This window comes from Fistularia commersonii, chromosome 2, assembly GCF_037954325.1.
Source record: "Fistularia commersonii isolate RoL2024-O1a breed Wild chromosome 2, RoL_Fcom_v1.0, whole genome shotgun sequence".
Taxonomy (NCBI): Eukaryota; Metazoa; Chordata; class Actinopteri; order Syngnathiformes; family Fistulariidae; genus Fistularia; species Fistularia commersonii.
Genome location: NC_141285.1, coordinates 16,240,520 through 16,260,856, shown reverse-complemented (window position 1 = coordinate 16,260,856; position 20,337 = coordinate 16,240,520). Strand labels below are relative to the sequence as shown.

Genomic DNA, 20,337 nt, shown 5'->3' with positions numbered 1-20,337 from the left:
CTCAGCAATCACCCAACTGTACCTCCGCACCCTACAGCACAACAATGGTGTAGACCTGAAATACTGCCTCGACGGTAGCCTCTTTCATATCCGATGGCTATAGGCTCACACAAAGACATCAACCTGCCAGGAGGTCCATGAGTATCCAGATGACTGTGCTGTCCTGGCATACAGCTCAGAATCTGCAGCAAGCTCTGGACACCATCTCAGTGCTATACCAATCTTTCGATCTCCAATCAACACCAAGAAAACTGAGGTTGTGGCTAAACTCTGCACCAAGTCCCCCTTACCTGCTACCTTCCATGTCAATGGGAGTCCACTCAGCCTTGACACCAGTTCACCTACCTGGGCTCCACACTCTCCGCAGACTGTTCTCTTGACAATGAAATATACTACCGGATCAGCAAAGCCTCATCAGCCTTTGGGAGCCTCCGAAAAAGAGTTTTTGACAACAAAATCCTTAAAACCAGAACCAAAGTGGCAGTTTAAAACACAGTCTGTGTCTCCACCTTATTTCATGGGGCTGAGACATGGACTCCATATAAACGTCATATAAACAACTTGGAAATGTTCCATATTAGATGTCTCCGAAAAATTCTCAACATGTCCTAGGAAGACCAGATCCCCCACACAGACATTCTGACAGCAACTCCCACACTAAGTCCTCTATTGACAACTACACAACTCTAACCAAGCTGCTGGTGGCCAGAAAAGGCGCTACAAAGATGTTACAGAAAAAATCCTGAGGTGCTCTAACATCAATCCTGGCCACCTCGAGGCGCTAGCACTTCACGGACCAACCTGGTAAGCTACCTGCAACAAAACAGCTGAACAAATCCACAACATCTTCATTCAAAGGAGGATCACAACAGATGCAAAATTATACCAGCAGGCAGACCCAACATCAGGGCATGCCTGTTCCATCTGTGGATAAGTGTGCGGCTCCGAAATCGGCCTCTACAGCCACATCAATGGCATCAATGTCAACAACATTGACCCGCTCCCCCAACCTCCCCTTGGAGCAAGCGTCATCATCAGACACGATAGACAGCTAAGAGAGAAGGGAGAGAGGGCATGTGTGTGCGTGTGTGTGTGTGTGTGTGTGTGTGTGTGTGTGTAAGAAAGAGAGGCAGACAGTGAAAGACAGACAAGAAAGCAGGAAAGGGGGTGTGAGAGGGAATGACAACAAAAACCTTAAAATCAGAACCAAAGTGGCAGGGCAACAAACATGTCTTCTTTTTTCTATAATTCTTTGATAAGGACTAAGCAGACAAGAACACAAACAAAAGGGTGAGGAAAAAATTTCTATCAATGAAATTTGACATCAAAAGTACAAATCTGGGTAACGTGGTTAACACTCCCCCCCCTAAAGCAGGAAGGTCCCTTGTTTGATCCTGACCTGGGGACTTTCTGTGTGGCGCTTCCATAGTCTTGCCATGTTCTCTGGTTTCCTGCCACAAGTTAATTTAAGACTTTAAATTGCCCAGATGTATGAATGAGCAAGTGAATTGTCGTATGTGGCCCTGCAATCAACTAGTGTCTGGCATGTACCCTGCCTCTTGCCTGAGACTGCTGAGACAGGCTCCAGCACCCCAATACCCTAAGTACAGTACAAGCCATATAGACAATGAATTAATTAATGGCAAAATGTATTTTTATAACTACACTGAGTATTTGAGATCCTCTAACGCTGTAAATACACTATATTAATCATACAGCAAATTTAAGATCCACGATTCATCTCACCAGTTACATGCTCCATTTCAAAAAGCCCTGTATTCAAAAGAGGTCAGGACCTGATAATGTCAGACAAATTAGGCTAAATTCTGAGATTATGATATAAGGCATTAAAGAGACAGGGAAGTTCTAGTCATCAATTTAAAAACAGTGAATAATTCCAGTAAAGCCCACTGAAAACATGTCTTGTCACAGAAAATGAAGTTATTCACGGGATTCATACAAATGTCTCCAGCACCTTTCCATGCCTGTAAGGTATACCAAACCTCATTGTGGAAAATATTATCTGAAAAAGCCTTCTAAGCATTACAAAAAAAACACTTAATTAAAACTGTTTTCTTTTGGGTTATAATACGTTTTATTTGACACTATATCTGTTTAAGTAACAAGACTGAATAATTCCGTTGAAAACTTTTTCCTTTGATGTTCATAAAAATGTACCTTTTCGTTTATGATATTTGTCAGACACGTTAATCCAAATGTATGATGTACCGTATTTTCCACACTATAAGGCGCACCTAAAAGCCTTTAATCTTCTCAAAAATCAACAGCGCGCCTTATATATGGGTCAATATTGAGCTGCAAGAGGTCTCGCAACTACGGGAAGCAGACGACAAATCCATTTTCTCCCATAGAAGAAGTTGTGCGCGGTGCATGCTGGGATATATGAAGGCACAAAGTGTGCATTTTCATTTCCATTTGTGTGTGTGTGTGTGTCTGTGCGTGTGTGTGTGTGTGTAAAGACCCCAAAATGGCTCCTTTCAAGAGACACTCTTACGACACAGTTTAAACTCAAGGCTATCAGTCACGCAGTAGAACACGGGAATAGAGCAGCTGCAAGAGAATTCAACATTAACAAATGAATGGTGCGGCAGTGGGGGAAGCAACAAGATGACCTGCACCAAGTAAAGAAGACCAAGCAGAACAAAGCGAGATGGCTACAGTTAGAGGACAAACTTGAACAGTGGGTTGTTGAACAGAGAGCAGCAAATAGAAGTGTAACCACAGTCACTATTCGAATGAAGGCAGCAGTGCTAGCACGCGAAATTAACATCAATGAATTTAGAGGCGGTCCTTCTTGGTGCTTTCGTTTTATGAAACGCTTTGAACTGTGACAAATTGAGCTGGAAATACATTGCTTTCAACGAAGGTAGCGCAAATACCGGTAAGAGCTACTGGCACGTACAGTACGGTATTGTGAATGCACTAACTTGTTTTGGGAGTGAACAGAGTTGTCAAGAGCGTTGGTTTGTATTCTTTTAATAAAGTCTGACTGACTTATCTGACTGTTTTGTTGACATTCCCTTTAGTGCAGCTCCATTTAGTGGATGCATAACGCAACCCCAGCCGCTGCTGCAGCTTCTATTCTGTTCTAATTTTCTTTTAAAATAGGCCATTCATTGAAGGTGTGCCTTATAGTGCAGAAAATACGGTATTTCTATCCTGTAGAACCCTAGATGATTTTTTGAGGAAGGGAATTTGAGTTATGTTGTTGCCACTTTGCCTACAACATCTCTGTCCACAAAGTACTGATATATGATTACATAGATTATCATGCACGAACAATAACCCATACCATAGTAAACAGACTCAGGTAGAGTATTGGAAGCTTAGTACGAGTATGAGCCTACCAACCTGTGATGATGAGGCATTCATTGTGTTCCAGGGCTTCTGTGAAGAGGCGAGAGACAATGAGTTCAGGATTGATAAGGAATCTGATCTCTTCCTGGACAAGGCCATTTCCTGTGACACCTCCTCCCACTAGTCTGTTTGCAAAATCCACCTGTTTAGAAAAAAAAAAAACAATGAATGAAAAATTTCTTACTCCGCCGCCTTTTTGATAAATAGTGTATTCTATGTTTCCTTCATAGCTGCCGAAAAGTAAAGGTTGTAAAGCCCAAACACTGAAGTGAATTCAGTTTAACCTAACTTAACTTTAACTTAATTTACAAGGGAAGGGACACACTATCACAGCCAAAACAAATTCTGATTAAAATTTTGAATATACAGTACTGCTTGCCCTAGCCAACTGAATGTACATCGTGAGATCTGATGATTTTCAGCAATTACATAAATCTTCTCTTGACGTCAAGTTATATTTGGAAAAACGACTCAATTAGTCTTTTCATTATTATTCATTATTATTATTATATACCCCCATTCTTCTTCTTCTTTCGGCTTTTCCCTTCAGGGGTCGCCACAGCGAATCAACCTTGTCCATCTAACCCTATTCTCTGTATCTTCCTCTCTCACACCAACTACCTTCATATCCTCTCTCACTACATCCATAAATCTTCTCTTTAGTCTTCCTCGAGACCTCCTGCCTGGCAGTTCCATATCCAGCATCTGTATACCAATATATTCACTATCCCTTCCCTGTGCATGACCAACTATCTCAGTCTGGCTTCTCTGACCTTCTCTCCAAAACATATAACGTTATGTTGCTCTGATAGACTCATTCCTGATCCTATCCATCCTTGTCACTCCCAAAGAGAACCTTAGCATCTTCATCTTTAGAAACCTCTCACTTTGCCTCCTGTCTTTTCATCATTTTAACTGTCTCTAGGCCATACAGCATCACTGGTCTCACCACTGTCTGTTACACCTTCCCTTTCATTCTGGCTGATAGTCTTCTGTTCTGTTATACCCTTGACACTATTCTCCACCCATTCCAACCTGCTTGAACCCTTCTCTTCACCTCTTTTCCACACCGTTGTTCTGTTTCTCTGGACTGTTGAACTCAAGTTCCTGAAATTCTCCTACTTCCTCTTATTCACACACAAATACTCTGTCTTACTGCACCTAACCTTCATTCCTCTCCTTTCCAGCGCATACCTCCACCTCTCGAGATTTTCCTCTACCTGTTCCCTGCTCTCACTACAGATCACAATGTCATCTGAAAACATCATGGTCAATGGCGATTCCTGTCAAACCTCATCAGTCAGCCTGTCCATCACCACTGCAAACAAGAAGGTGCTCAGACCTGATCCCAGATGGAGTCCCACCTCCACCTTGAACTTCTCGGTTACCCCTACAGCACACCACACCACTGTCTCAAAGCTAGCATACATGCCCTTCACCAGTCTAACATACTTCTCTGTCACTCCAGATTTCCTCCTACAATACCAGAGTTCCTCTCTTGGCACCCTGTCATATGCTTTTTCAAGATCTACAAAAACACAATGCAGCTCTTCTCTGTCTCTATTAGCATTCTCAAAGGAAATACTCCATCTGTCGTACCCTCTCTAGGCATGAAGCCATACTGCTGTTCACAAATGCTGACTTCTGCTCTCAGTTTAGTTTCCACTACTCTTTCCCATAACTTCATTGTATGGCTCATCAACTTCATCCCTCTGTAATTGCCGCAATTCTGCACATCCCCCTTATTCTTCAAAATGGACACATCACATTTTCTCTCCATTCTTTAGGCATCTTGTCACTCTAAGATCCTGTTAAATAATCTAGTCAGAAACTCTACCGCTGGCTCTCATAGACACTTCCACACCTCCACAAATATATCGTTAGGACCAACTGCCTTTCCGGTCTTCATCCTCTTCAATGCCTTCCTCACTTCCCTTTTACTAATCTCTGCCACTTTGTGGTCTACAATGGTATCTTCCCATCTCTCTTCTAGCATTTGTCAATACATTTCACTATCTATCCTTAATCACCTGCACCTGTTGTACATTCTTTCCACCTTTATCTCTATTTCACCAAACTGTATAGATCATTCTCTCCCTCCTTACTGTCCAACCAAGCATACAAATCATCGACGCCCTATGTTTGCCTTTACTATTTCCATCTTTACCTTATGTTGTTTCCCCCTGTACTCCTGTCTGTTTTCTTCAGTCCTCTCAGTGTCCCCCTTCTTCTTTGCTAACCACTTTCTCTGTATATAATCCTGCACTTCCTCATTCCACCACCAAGTCTCCTTATCTACTTTCCTTCCAGATGACAAACGAAGTACTGTCCTACCTGTGTCCCTGATAACACTAGTTGTAGTTGTCTAATCATCTGGAAGTTCTTCCTGACCATCCAGAGCCTCTCAACTCCTCCCTGATAACCATACAACACTACTCCCTTTTCAGCTTCCACCACTTTGTCCTCAGCTCTGTCCTGGCCTCTTGTCACCAGTCATCCTACAAACCACCATCCTATGCTGTCTGGCTACGCTCTCACCTACAACTACTTTGCAGTCACTGATCTCTTTCAGGTTACCTCGTCTATACAAGATGTAGTCTACCTTTGTGCTCCTGCCTCTACTCTTATTAGTTACCCAATGATCCTGTCTGATCTGGAAAAAAATGTTCACTATAGCCATTTACCTCCTTAGTGCAAAATCTACCATAATTTGTCCCTCTGCATTCCCATGCTGTATACCAAATCTGCCAATCATTTCTTCATCCCCTCTATTGCCTGCACCAACACACCCATTGAAGTCTGATTATTTATAACACCCTGTTGTTCCTTAATATAGACATATGTCTAAGAGTCATGATACAGCTTTCTCCAAAAAAAGAAAAAAATAATATCAATAAAAAGAAATAAATGAGTAAGGTAGAAATTAAAGAAAAAATCTATACAGCAATAAGTCAACTAACAATGATTAACAGGTAGTGCTGATATAAATGGTGCAGACTTCCTATCTATTTATTCATTTATTTTGATTACAATACAATGAACCGCAATTAAAAAAGAGATTTCACATCATTATTATACTTATATACAGTTGTGACACCTCAAGTAAATGCCTATACATGAAGCAAATGTACAATAAAGTACATATAGACAGAGTCAAAATTAATGATAGAATGACTGGGGGGTACTGAGGATTTGTGCCATATATAAACATAGTGTTACAATGTATGAAATATTTTATAATAAGCTAAGAGTGTAAGCCAACTTGATTTTAGTGAGAAAGGATAAGAGGACAGTGAATTTGAAAACATGCTGCTATTCAAACATGCTATCAGAAGGAGGTTCTGCTCACTGGCCCACATCCATGTCAATCGGTGTGACAGTGAGAGTGTTTGTATGTGCATGTTTTCAAACCACTTCTCAGCTCTTCACCTCCTTCACCCCATAACTCCACCCCTCACCCCTCAATGTCACCTCCTGACAGAATGACAGCCCAGGCTTCCCTTTTAAAACTCTGTACAGCACCCAGTTTATGGAGGTAGCCATCAATCTGCCTATTTCCTTGACCACTGGTGAGCCCCACTGAGAAAGCATATCCTCGTCATCGTTTCCTCAATGTGCCTCCTCCCATAAATTCCACCCAAGGGTCCTCTACTCTATCCTTTCCTCTGAGCTCCTGGCGTATACATCAGCTGTCAGCCAGAGTAAAAAATACGCGAGTCACCTCTGCAACAGAAAGTGGTGTGAGGAGGCAGCTGAATCAATGCTGATACATAGAGACCACAGAAGACAAATTCACACAAAATGTTCAATTTTGAGATGCTAGCATCCCAAGGCAATTGTGAAATCTGGAGAAAAAAAAACGTATGATGATGAAGATCAGTGTTATCTTTGTTGAAGCTGACATGAACTGAAAAAAGACTGGCAAATCAGGTGTTAAATTGCAGTCTATCAACATTGGTATTGATTTTTTGCACCACAGAAGCTATTTCCTAACATTGATTGGGGCAGACTGTTTCTTATACCGTATTTGTTATTTTCCTTTATTCCATTTATGTATTAATTGTTTCCCTTTATATTTAACTCTTCTGATTCGATGCAAAGCTATAACGGAATTCTTACCTGCAGCATTCCATATCCATTATCCTCAATTGTTCCCTCGCAAGTGATATGTAAACGTGTCAGGTGACACCGGGAGCTAGATTTAAAAAAAAGGTTGGTGAAAGTTCAAGTCATCCCCATTTATGAAAAATACAAAAAGTAACAATAGTAACAACAAATTTTAAAAAAACAAATTTGCTTTCACCGCTTTCACAGAATACAAAATATGAATACAAATATGCTAAATATGTATTGTTACAACTAATGTACTCATATGTAGCTTTTCAACTAATTGCCAGGAAGGTACATTCTATTGAGGTACAGCATCAATTTACACAATACTTATTTTTTGGGATTTCCCAACATTCTTGTAAGTACATTTATAGTGGCTTTGTGAAACTGCTGGGAAGGAATCTGTGAAATATCTGTTACATCATCATAATTCCTAAGTCATTAATTTTGATTCAATACCAAATTTCATTTTAGCCACATGAGGACCAGTGTGTTCATATCCCAGTTGTAATTGTATTGCTATATTTTGGTCAACCTTGATGTAAGATAAACTCAGTAACAACCATCAAATGTGTCAATAATTTTTACCAGTATTTAGTATCCACCAGTCAGTCTCCCAATTTGGCCTGCTTAGCAACATTTCACAGTACAGTTTTGCAATCATTTTGTTCTCCTGACAAGATAGGAACGTGCTTTAATGGGATGATGTTGACTGAATAGTCCTCGGGTTACTAAAGAAATATCAACTCAATTGACATTTATTCACTATAGCCAAGGGGACACAGGAGAGGGCTCTTCAGATTGAAAATAACTATACCTGGAGAGAAATTTTTATTTGACCAGAAACATAGGGCATTCAAAGTTTAATCATATTACCAATTAGAAAAGTACATTTTCTTTCAAATGGATAAATGGGAGTGACTAATAGAAAAGAATGACTTCAGGCTAAATTTAGGTTAACAAGTAGATTTGTTAATCTTTACAAATTAAAAGGTAGAAGAATAAACAATTAATACTTCTCCCAGTGGGGTAGATTGTTCAGTGATTGTCTTGTGAATGTAACAAGTCCCTTTGGTCCTTAAAAAAACAGAAAACAAAAGTGTTCATAAACAGAAAGACATGGAAAGCATTGAGAAGAGGTAATGGTTGCAAAATAACATTGACCATGTCTGTTTTTGATACATACTAGTCTGTGTGACTCTCCTGAAATAGCACAGAAGAGTTTTCAATTTCTCTACTTTTCCTGGAGTGGAGCCTTCAAACAACCTGAAAAAGAACATGAGTGACATTTACACAATATAAAACTGGACATCTGAGACTATGAAACGATGCAAAAACAAGAGTACCGTTCCTTTTTTTTTTTTAAATGTAGTTTTATACATATTAACTGCAGTGATCTGCTAGTGTCTAGCAGATGAGGGATATTAATGTTTCACCCAGTCATTATTTATAGCTCACTGCACAAGCATGCTATGGCATGTCAGGAGTGAGGTCAAGCTTTTAAACTGGCACGATGTCACTTTCATCCACCTCTATCCGAGTACAATGGCATTGCCTGAGGCTCTGATTCAGTTCTTCACTGTTGACATAAAAAACTGAGGGGGGTAGGCTGGCGACTTAAAACTATATACTTGTGCATGTCCGCCATTAAAAGCCATCTAAGCTGATAACTAATTACTTTCTGCCTCCCAAAAAAAACCACAAAGATAAAAATAGATGGAAAATACTGAGAAAGGTAATACTCTAAAAGCCCTTCAGGGATGATGGATATCATGAAACAATTCTTTGCTATCAAATTAACATTTTCATGGGCAATTTGGAAGAAGCTTAGCTTTACAGCATTGCGTTTATTGAAAGTGGAGAAATTAGGAAAATGGCCATAACAAAATGTCATACTATCATATCTATGATTTGCTTCATAATCTCTTGCCACATTTTCCATTATAATAAAGGTGTACAAGGACACACGGTTCCTGACTGTTTTATTGTTATTTATTTAATGAATGTAAGTACATGGTGTATTTTTCTTACAAGTTAGGTTGACCACCTCATGCTCTCCTACGTAATTCTAAACAATAAAATATATTTAAATTTTTCTTTCATTGGTGACCACATTTTTCATGTGGTTTCCAATGCAATTTTCTTTACCAGCTTAAGAAAACAAACGCAAAAGGAATAGGTCTGCATAGGTCTGCTTCCTTTCCTTGCTCTCAAAACTATTCATCAAGTAACAGAAGATAAACAGCAACAGCTCTGCCAAAGCAGCAATCAGCAGAGTGCTTGCTGCTCTGCTTGTCCAAGACAGAGTGCTACTGTAGCCAATGAGCAAAGTGACAGACACTCCCTCAATTATGGGGAAAAGGGAGGGTCAGTAACGATCTACAGCCTCTTTTTAAAGTGCACTGGTTGTCTTTCTTCATCATCTCAGAATCTCAAAGCCTTTTTCTCTGTGTTTTGCTGTAGGCAGAAATGCTTATACTGAAGGCAGGACCGAGTGTCTACAACAAAGTGCTGGCATGGTCTGAAGCTGCCAGCCCCTCAACCGGAATCGATGCTTACTTTATTACAGAAGTCTCTTCACTTAGGCTGCCACTAGCATTACACAGCTATCATGCCCTCATGAAGATGACTAATCTTTATCTTATAATTAAATTTCCAATAAAATCAGAGTTGAAAAAGAAGATATGAACCAAGGCAGCAATAATAAATATAGTTTTGATAATACACATATCTCGGGGGTTCATATAGTATCATATTGACACTAATGGGACTTAACTATACAAATTAAGTCCCATGCAGATTGCAGGGAATATCAAAATAATACAGCACATTATCTAAATGGTATAAGCACCAGTATTACATGTTAAAAGCCAAAATATCAAGGCCTTTAGTATTTTAGAGAAAAGAACAAAAAGTGTTCATCCACAGCTGGTTGTGAGGTGTCTGCAATCCATAAACACAATATTGGAGTCGGAAGCAAAATGTCATCATCACTTTACTACCAACTGCCATCTCAACCATACATATTGCATACTTAAAAAGAAATAGCGAAAAAAAAAAAAAAAACAATGACAGTTAAGTTTTATCTGAAACGTTAAAGAAATTTTCAACATAAAGATGAAAAACTGAATCAGATACTAACCTTAAAAACACAGTTATAACTCAAGCCTGTGATTAAGAAAGGGATTTCTATATTCTTTAAATAGTTTCCCCAAGATTAATTAGTGTTTATTAACTATCCCAGGGAAAACAACTGGCTCTGAATAGTGCTACTCCCCCACAAACACAACAACAATCCAGTTTAAAGAAATTATCAACCCACAGTTACTCAGTGAAATGGAATTAGCGCAGCCAGTAATTAGGCATAAAAAAAAAAAGTTACAGTGTAAATTAATTTTTTTTCTTGTATCAAAATAAATGTCTCAGTAAACCAAGTTTGCCTGTTTCTCAAGCATTGGTTTTGAGAACAACAGGCATTACTTATCTCAAAATCCATTGTAAACCTGGACTTAATGGACACAGAACTCAGTGGAAATACAGCAAATACAGCTCACACATCCATTTGGAATTTACAAGGCAGTAGTGCCCCCCTATGGAAATTGCTAGTCTCTCTAAAAGGTCTCACTAAACACAGCCTCTGAACATTTAGAATACCATATTTCATAATGAAAATTATATTTTAAAACAAATTCTATATCTAATAAGAAAAACAGTATATCCTGGTTGAAATCTACTGAAGAAAATAATAATTATGCTTCTGGCCTAGTATTGGCCAAGATAACCTTAAGATCAGATAAACTGCACTTCTTGCTTAACATGTAATAAACAACTGGCTGATCTTATCGAGGGGAAAGTGTGTCTACAAAAAATCTATACAGCAACCTGTTTCTGTAGTAATTCTAACATGAGATTCAGTTAAGATTTCAACTGACAAATTGCAAATAAAAATCCAGTTTTCAGTAAGAGCCATTATGACTTTACCTGTTGAAGTTGATGTCAGGATAGTCTCTGTATTCTGATTTGCGGGAGTTCCGTCGGGGGAACGTGCAGAAGAATGCATTGGCCAGAAGACAGGATATTTGCTCCTGAGACAGAGTCATGGAGTGGTTTGTCCTTGACTTTAGCAGGAAAATTGGCTAGAAAAAGGCACAGAATGAACTCATTACTCATTATGGAAATACTGAGGAGTAAAGGTGTGGCACAGTCAAAGTACAGAAAAACACAGGGAGGTTATAGATCAGAATAGGAAAAGCGGCGAGAGATGTGAAGAAAACATACAAGGTTACGCGAGTGTGATACTGTAGGTCTCAAGGCTAATGGAGGTAGATAATTAGTTTAGCAAACGAGCAAGCAGATGAGACAAGGAAGGTTCCATTAAGTAAATGGCTGACAGTAATTAAGGTCCTGGTTTTTGCTCTCCCCCAGGTTCGCGCAGTCAGACACATGGGTCCCATTTATCTTCCCTGATTAGAGAGCCCCCCAAGGCTGCCTAGTTAGCAAATCAATACCAGCTCTAATAACACGTACTTAAACATGAGGCTTGTCGTACCACAAAACAAAGAGGAGAGTTCGAAAGCTTCATTATGTCACCATTAGAAATTATGCTTCTCTGTGGTCAAATTTGTAAGAGAAATTCTCTCCATTTGTTAAACCTGAGCAGCCTTAACATTCTGACTGTGGTTTCTGTTTTCAATAACAAGAGTGACTTTCTGCTTTGGGTAGAACCTTAAGTACCTTTATTACATTCAGACCGACTCTGAAAAAGATAACTGAATTAGAGATATATCAGCCCTGAAATTCTTGCAATGCTATAATAGATGACACAACCAAATGGAGACAAATAGATATGACATTTAAAAGATCTGTGACTTGGTTACAAGCCCCTCTGAGCTTTGATGGGAATGATGTTTAATCCCAACTCCTGATAAACATTGCTTGTTATTTGTTATTTGTTATTTCACAGCACTATGAGGCATAGCTAGTGGAGGAATAGACTAAACTTCATATTTTACAACCACACTCAGTTTAGTGGATAAATGAATGTAAAAAGTAAGTGGATTTTCCTAAAGTGCAGCAGCATAACCCATTAGACAGATGACAGGATATGTGGCAGATCTATCCTCTATCTGCCCAAATTTGTAATGAAACAGTTCTTGGTATGGACCAAAAATGGGCATTAATTATATACTGGTTGTAACTCAGGAGCTGACCCTGTAAAATCAATGATCTACAGCTTCTCTCTGCTGACTGCACACACAATAAAAAATAAAGTAGATTTGTGAGATGTGGTTATCAACAATGAAAATTTCATTTAATGTTATCTGCATATGATATAAGACCAGAAATATTTTTGTTTGTGCACTGTGTAAGATTTGTAAAGGCTTTTTACTGCAATTTAATTATGAATACACATTTATTTTATTCTTTATCAACTACAATATTTTTTCATGTGACTTTCTTCCACTCATATACTTTATGAAATGATGAATTTAGGTTCCATCCTCGTTCCCCTTCAATTTTCTAATACAAACAATATTAAATGTAGAAAAGCACATTGCTTACCTTTGTGCAGAGCCGAGGAGCACTGAGTGCCAATACCACCATTTTTGGCAGTGTGACTTCAAAAAGGTCCTGCACCTCATGGTGTGAAAGACACTAAAGAGAAGAGGAAAATTACAGGGGATATTGTGGGATATTTTGAAGCAGATTTTATTTAAGAGGGAATTACTGACAGATAGCTATAAAAGTGACTGATCTTATCTGAAGTCATATTAAGCGTCAAAACACTAAGTATTCAAAAATAAAATCATTTTTTGTTTTTTGTAAGAATTACTCTGTATAATTCATGTATAAACACAGTTATTATTAGGTTGTTAAACATAATGTCAGAAGTGGGACAAAATTATGAGGCTCAATAGTCATTTTAACACTATATGATGAATAATGATAAACAGCTCTTTTTGGTACTTGTCCTAGTATTGTTACACTGGAGCAATATTGAATTTCCAGTTTCTCTCCACTATCCTGTGATGACAACCAATTACCGTACATAAAAATAGATATTTTTTTGCTATTGTACATTTACAATAAATTTGCATTATTCATTATTCAGGAAACCGTTGTTTTACGAATATTTTTCTGAGCTAATATATTTAGAACAAAACCAAAATAATCTAAAACTTCAGCTTGGGATGAATACAATGTGAACTCAATGCGAACATTATTTTATGCAAAACCTGTATCATGAAATTTATTTTTCACAGTTAGTGTTGTGTTTCTAGTGCTAGGCTCAAGCCCAGATGAAAAAGAGGCTTGTTTCAAGACGGGCAACTGACAAGAAAAAAAACAACTTAGATTTGAAATATATGAGTACCCAACATTCATCTAATAATGAGAAGGCAATGAGTATGACTTCAAAACCCCGGAGCAGAAACAACTATCTGAGGTTCAATTCCCCTTGAATTGTCAGTAACTTTAATAGGCGAATACTTTTGTAATGGGGGAACTCCAACTGAGATTTCAATAATTACTTGGTGCTCTTCAACAGTGATAGGACAAAAAGAAATGTGGCAGAGATGCTGCCTACAGAGAGCTAGTTTCAGAGAAACCGGCAATCAATCTGGGATGGGACCTGCCACAGCAATGCATCTACACTTCAGCCTTAAGCTTACCTCAGCATCCATTTGCCATTCCCTCTAAAATAAACACACAGTTATTCCATCATACACCCAGATTTACAACGCAATCACTTATGAGTGTATTGGCTTCAAATGTCATAGTCATCAATCACTTGCCTTATTCTATCAAGGTAAGCGGGGTAGTTTGGGCTGATTAAATGGACCTTGTAGAGAAAATGCAAATGACCAATTGTAGAGAGAGTGGCAGGGTGGCTTAATTTTCACAGGAAGTCTCTACGAGGTGATTTGGCCAGGGGGCATTTATATGTCTGCAGTGCAGGTCTGACTAAATGCTGTCAGAAGTAATGAGCTGGCAGACATCATAAAAAGCTCCAGTGGGACCAATAGATGGTGGACGGTTGACGGATATGGCTAGAGGAGCACAGAAATATGATCCTCTAGCCTTCCTTCAGCAACAGAAAGAACTGACCTTAAGAGACTAAGGCTACACACATACAAACCTAATCATTTACATCATACAAATAAAAATGACAGACTACTTCCACTACAAATTTGTCCAATGCATTAATGTCAGGACAGAAAACCACTAATTGAAATCTAACCTTCCATTATTTTTTTCCTGTCATTTTAATTTCTTTGATCCTACTTTAACATATTTTGAATAATATTTTTTTCAGTGCTTTAATAGATATAATCTGTATTTATATTTTCATATTCTTTCCCTTTTAGTGACAGAAATCACTACTATTTTAATTATTTGTGAGAAATAAAATAAGAGAAACAAATAAAACTTAGAATCCAGTGGATGGAGAAAAATGTGTTGTTATCTTGTTGAGTGCTCATGTACTCTTGATAACAGCAGCTGTACTTATTTTTGGGCATTCAGGCATTTGTCAGAGTGAAAGAGTGACACTTTCATTTAGCAATTGCACAAACGCTAAGACGGTTTGCAGACGGGTACTAATTTGGATAATTCTTCTTCCCCCTATGGCTGTTACCCACAGAGCAGCGTAAATCACCAACCTGGGGGCAATTTACCTCTTGACAATTACCCCAGTGCACCGAAAATGTTTTTCAATGTTCAATTAGTGATCTTGATAAGAAATAATTATTTAAGTTACAACATATGCCAATTATCCAAAAAACCCAAAATCTTACAATTTTTCAAAAAGGTTTTGTAAGCACTGATTAAGCATACCAGATTGTGCTTTTTTCATCATAATGTGTGTTGGCAGCCATTACAGAACAGATGTACAGTAGACATACTGTGTCTGTGACAGAGACTTCACTTTAGATTGCATGTCTCTTATCAAATGGCAGGTCCAACTGTTGGTGATAATAAGATACTATAAATCTTTTAAACAATAGACAAGAACTGATGGCAGAAAATTCATACGTTGAGCATTACACTTGAAAACAGCATTTGCAGTGTTCACACAATAAAAGGGGGACTAATGAAATAGACTACTGGAAGGATGATATCACTGCTGTTCTTCTTTGCATCTTTACTGATTTATAGATCCTTCAAATTAAAATGGTTCAAGCTATAAGTTAGCTCAAGTGGCCATTGACAAATGAAATAACAAACTTAATACAAATTATTTGAAAAGATAAAAAAAAAAAAAATGACAACTTTGGAGCACAGTATCTAGCTAAGTAGCCAATGAGGTGTAGAGACAGAAATCAGGTTTTGAGTCTAACTGGACAGAGATACGTATTCTATGGTATATAGTCTCATCTCACCATCTCAACAAAAGACAGCAAATTAATCAGTTTTAAATTTGCTAAAAATTCCAAGGTTTTGAAAAGGAACTATTAAAACATTAAATCCACAAATCAATTTCTAAAATTGAGCCTCATCGCAAAAAATGTCTGTGTGTAAATACCCAAACACATGGCAAGAAGTAAGCAAGCAGAGAGGATCAAGGAGAGGACAACTGTGGCTACCACGAAAAATGCACTTAAACTCTGTGATGGATGTTTTTCCCCAAGGACACCTGTGAATAATTGGTTAAGGGACAAAAAATCATAGGCTAAAAATAAGAAAACTAATGGTTACTGTTAGTATTATAACTGTTATCTAATATCACCTATTTTTATTTCACTTTAAAATCAAGGTGCACCAGATATAGGCTTTATTAACACTTTCATTTTGTCTTGGAAAAAAATTAAATGGTAAATTTAAAAGTAATTTATCAGAACTGTCAGATAATAAAGGTATAACTTACATCTGTGCAAAGAAGATTCAGGGCAGTGAAGTCCCATTTCTTTGCATGGCCTGTGTTGTATTGCAGTATAGCCTCCTGAGGAGAAGAAAATATTTTTTCTAAACCAATGACACTGTGTTCAGCAACATATAACTCCTCTACATTTCCTTAAGGGTCTTCTTTCAGAGTCCCCATGGATTGATACTGCGACAACACTGCCACCTTGTGTTTATTCATGCAACAATATTGTATGTTTGACACTAACGTTGAACTGATATGGAATAAGAGGTATGAAGAATATATACAGTGACCCAAAACCCACATATTTACAGTTGACCTACATGGGTATACTTATGTCTTTGGTATTCATAAGTGTGACCTGTTAACGCAACGTTAATTTCATGGGGAGAAAATTGTGGTAAAAGTTTTAAAATGCTGAAAATCAGTCTCATAAGGTGAGGTGAAGGACAAATATTGTCTTTCCCATGAATAAACATCAGTTTCACTTTTGCTGTTTCCTACATAAAGCATGAGGAGAACAGGAACTGCAGGTGCATATCCTATACAAACAAAATTTCCAAATGTATCTGCTTTACTTAGCTTGGTTCGACAGCACTGTCTTACCCTTATATCAAGGCTACTTTTGAAGCCTCCCTGCAAGGCACTGTTGATCAACTCCCAACGACTTTGGACACCGCCTCCATCCTACAAGAGTGGACAGCTGATAGACCGCTTTTACAAAGATCTACTACATTTGTACCCAGTTTGACAGAGACAAACCACAAACAAAATACCTCAGTCTCCATAGGAAAAAGATTTTTCTCAGAGCATGGCATCTTCACAAACATATCATCCCAAGTGTCTTTGAACTTGGTGGGGTATGGGACAGGGACCTCTCCTTCTCTAAGCAGATCTGTCTGTATCAGGAAAAGATGGTAAGGACAGCATGATGTATTCACATAAATTTGCTGACTCTCTGAATGTAACTTTTTGTTTGCAAACATGTCTGAGCATTTGCAGTAACTAATAAAAACAACTTAGCTGTTATCAGCCTCTCTCTATCACTCATTTTGAGTTTAAACCATTTAACATTTCTGGCCATAGTTGACCAATGTAATTAAGATTTTGAAAGAATTAAAAATGTCTGATGGTTATAATTTCTGTGAGATTCCACCAGTTAATTCATCCTTGAGACCAACTGGACATTTCTGCAAAGTATGAAAGGAGTTTGTATTACAAAAATGAAACAGATGGACAGTAGAAAAGTATTACACAACGTGCCATTACTGTCACTTGTGAGCCAACCAGTATCATTCATATAATATAGGGGATGATGGGGTGAGTTACATTTTGGTTGTAAGTCACATCTCAAAGGTGAAGACAGTAGCAGCTATAATGTTGATTATTTCCCTCTAAGATTAATAGTGGACACAATCGGACAAAAGCTTTACCAACAAGATCTCTACAACAGATAACAGAGGATGACTTTATCATCTTCATGTTCTCCATTCCTTCTGTAATAGCTAAGAATACCTTTCAAACACCTACAATCTTTCATTTTTTGAACTTTTCTTTAAAAAATAAATGTTTTTATTTTTGCAAACTGTTCCTAACTACAGCTACCCAAAACTACAGAAGTGGCATACCATGAAAAATAGATATTGACAAGTAATAGATATACCAGCACTTTTGATCATTTCAAAACACTACTCAACCCTGTTCCCATACATTTATCTATCTGCCTGCTTAAAACATACAAGATGTTTTTAGGTGTCATCTTGCACAATCTCAAACAAGAGCAACAAAATTGTCGAAAAAAATCGACTACTATTTGTTTCCACGATTGAACCTACAATGTCTGTGCAGCAGATGCAACCCTTATATTTTTTTTAGCTACAATTATAGCCTTGTTTATTAAATTATTTAAATTGTAACCCCTTCATTTTTTCTCTTAGAATCCAAAGTTTCCCTTAACACAGGCCCAGTCACACAAATATTGCATAGTGACAATGAACATAAACAGTGAAAAAAATAAAGAACTCACCCTGACTGTGACAGTGTGGTGGTACCCTGCTTTCAGGTGAGAGAGGGACGGGGCACACTGTGGCATTCTGTTCAGCTCCTCTATTGGTGTCCCCAGCCATCCTCTGACAATTTTTGGCAATGTGAATGATACAATATACACAATAAAAGCCTATGGCAATAGACTACAATTTCACTGGAAGACTGCAAAAATGTACCTTTGAGCAATGGCATGACCTAGAATGAGGTCCTGACTCATACTGGATGAACTACTGCTTTCAGTCGTCTCACCATCTTCAGTTCCCGGTGCAACCAAAGGAACTTTGTCTTTTGACAAGTTACTAAAATCAGACTCTTGAAAAAGCTGCTGAGATTGCACTCTAAGAGGTTTGGCACAGTCAGAGTCTTCTGCACAGGCACCACTATCACTATCCTTGTCTGCAGTGTTGTTAATGGGTAGCATGCTGCCAACTGGGCTGTGGGGGCTCAGCATCTCCACATTACTGGATGTATCAACGTACTGTCTTTCATTGTTACTAGGATAGTTGTTGAGTACTGGATGTGGTGATTGTTCAACAACACAAGTTGTAGACTTTTGTCCATTAGCACACTGTGTTGGAGCCGTCTTAGATATAACACTGTCAAGATCACATTCCTCAACACCACTTGCAGGCTCATAATCCATTAAGGTCTGTGATGTTACGTCATCTTGGGTGTCACCTTTTGTCCCAAATTTATTCTCGTCATATTGCAGGCCACAAAAGAGTTCATCCATTCCATCCACGGAGTTCATTTTTAAAACATTGTTTTCCACACCCTCTGTCATATCGTCACCTGTCAGGCTGCAGCAGAGCAGAAGGAAGACACCAGTATAAACTGATGTTATCAAACATTATACGCATGGTACATCCATTGTGTAATAAAGCTTATATGTCCTTTTGCCACAATGTACACAAAACCACAATATCTCCTTGGACATGTTAATGTTACCTTCTCTGGGATTCAATTTCTTCATCCATATTTGAGAAGTCAGAGCATTTAGATACACAAAATCTCCTAGAGGAAAGCATTAATTTGTTAACATTTGACACTTGATAACAGTAGCCCTATAAACTAAGTTATTGTTTTGCTACAGCAGCGGTCATAGAAATGGTAAATTTCATGATCAAGTTAAGTTTAATTTTCATGATGGTGCTTAACGGGAACTTCGGAAGACAATCAACAACTTACAATTTTTATTTCACGACTTAAACTTGGTTCATATTCTCTAGTTATCACGCCAGGTACTGTCGAATAAAATGTCGTCACAAGATATTGAAAAACAAAGAACTATCACAGTTTAGTTTGGCGTTGAAGTTCGTGAAGTTGACGGTTAAAGGGTTCAATTGAGATACAATTAAAAAAATAAAGAATGAAGAAATACAATAACAGCAAACAGTGACTCAAGCCTTCAAGTGGTCGTGTTCAAAAATGACATCTGTACACTGTAAAAAAAAAAAAAAAGCTAGCTAATAATTCCCTCACACCTGGCACTCTTTCACTTTTGACGTTTCCCCACGGTAAAAACAGCACATCGACTGAGGAGACAAGATGTGGTCTAGTTGTGTTGTACAGCCCTGAAACGAATTTATATGGATAGGGAAAACGCGTCTTGAGCAAACGCTAACGTAGCCTGAAGAAGCTATACAGCTGGCCATGACTTGCCTTCTACGAAGCTTGCGAATCACACTCACAGGCTTATCAAGCTAACAGTGCATTGTAATGAACAGGTTCAACTTACAAGCATATCCGTCTTCAGTTGAGATGTCTGGATAAGAGGCATTACATGTTCTTGTTTTAATTTTAAATGGGACTATATGCCTTCACACCTCATACGTTGCCAAATAGATTACTTCTAGTGTTATTGTCCTGTTATTGGTTTACTTTCACTTCACTGTTCCAGCAAGCCACTGTATACCTTCACGGCAGACTAACCCGATCCA

General features: G+C 38.2%; 1 protein-coding gene across 2 annotated transcripts in view; it reads right to left on the bottom strand.

Moving 5' to 3' along the window:
- Positions 1-20,331, bottom strand: part of parga (poly (ADP-ribose) glycohydrolase a) — a 29,644-nt gene extending 9,313 nt beyond the window's left edge. Inside the window, exons 1-13 of one of the 2 annotated variants that reach the window (XM_086170553.1) lie at positions 20,136-20,331; positions 19,346-19,411; positions 18,574-19,197; positions 18,378-18,480; positions 17,128-17,250; positions 16,958-17,038; positions 16,355-16,429; positions 13,051-13,143; positions 11,470-11,624; positions 8,675-8,754; positions 8,505-8,565; positions 7,498-7,573; positions 3,373-3,520 (exon numbers count right to left, since the gene is read on the bottom strand). In XM_086170553.1, coding sequence (XP_086026679.1) covers positions 3,373-3,520; positions 7,498-7,573; positions 8,505-8,565; positions 8,675-8,754; positions 11,470-11,624; positions 13,051-13,143; positions 16,355-16,429; positions 16,958-17,038; positions 17,128-17,250; positions 18,378-18,480; positions 18,574-19,197; positions 19,346-19,374 — 1,648 coding nt within the window. In that variant the 5' untranslated portion in view covers positions 19,375-19,411; positions 20,136-20,331. The remainder of the gene's footprint in view (positions 1-3,372; positions 3,521-7,497; positions 7,574-8,504; positions 8,566-8,674; positions 8,755-11,469; positions 11,625-13,050; positions 13,144-16,354; positions 16,430-16,957; positions 17,039-17,127; positions 17,251-18,377; positions 18,481-18,573; positions 19,198-19,345; positions 19,412-20,135) is intronic. The other variant, XM_086170561.1, reaches the window with a different exon arrangement.
- Between the last annotated feature and the right edge of the window lie 6 nt (positions 20,332-20,337).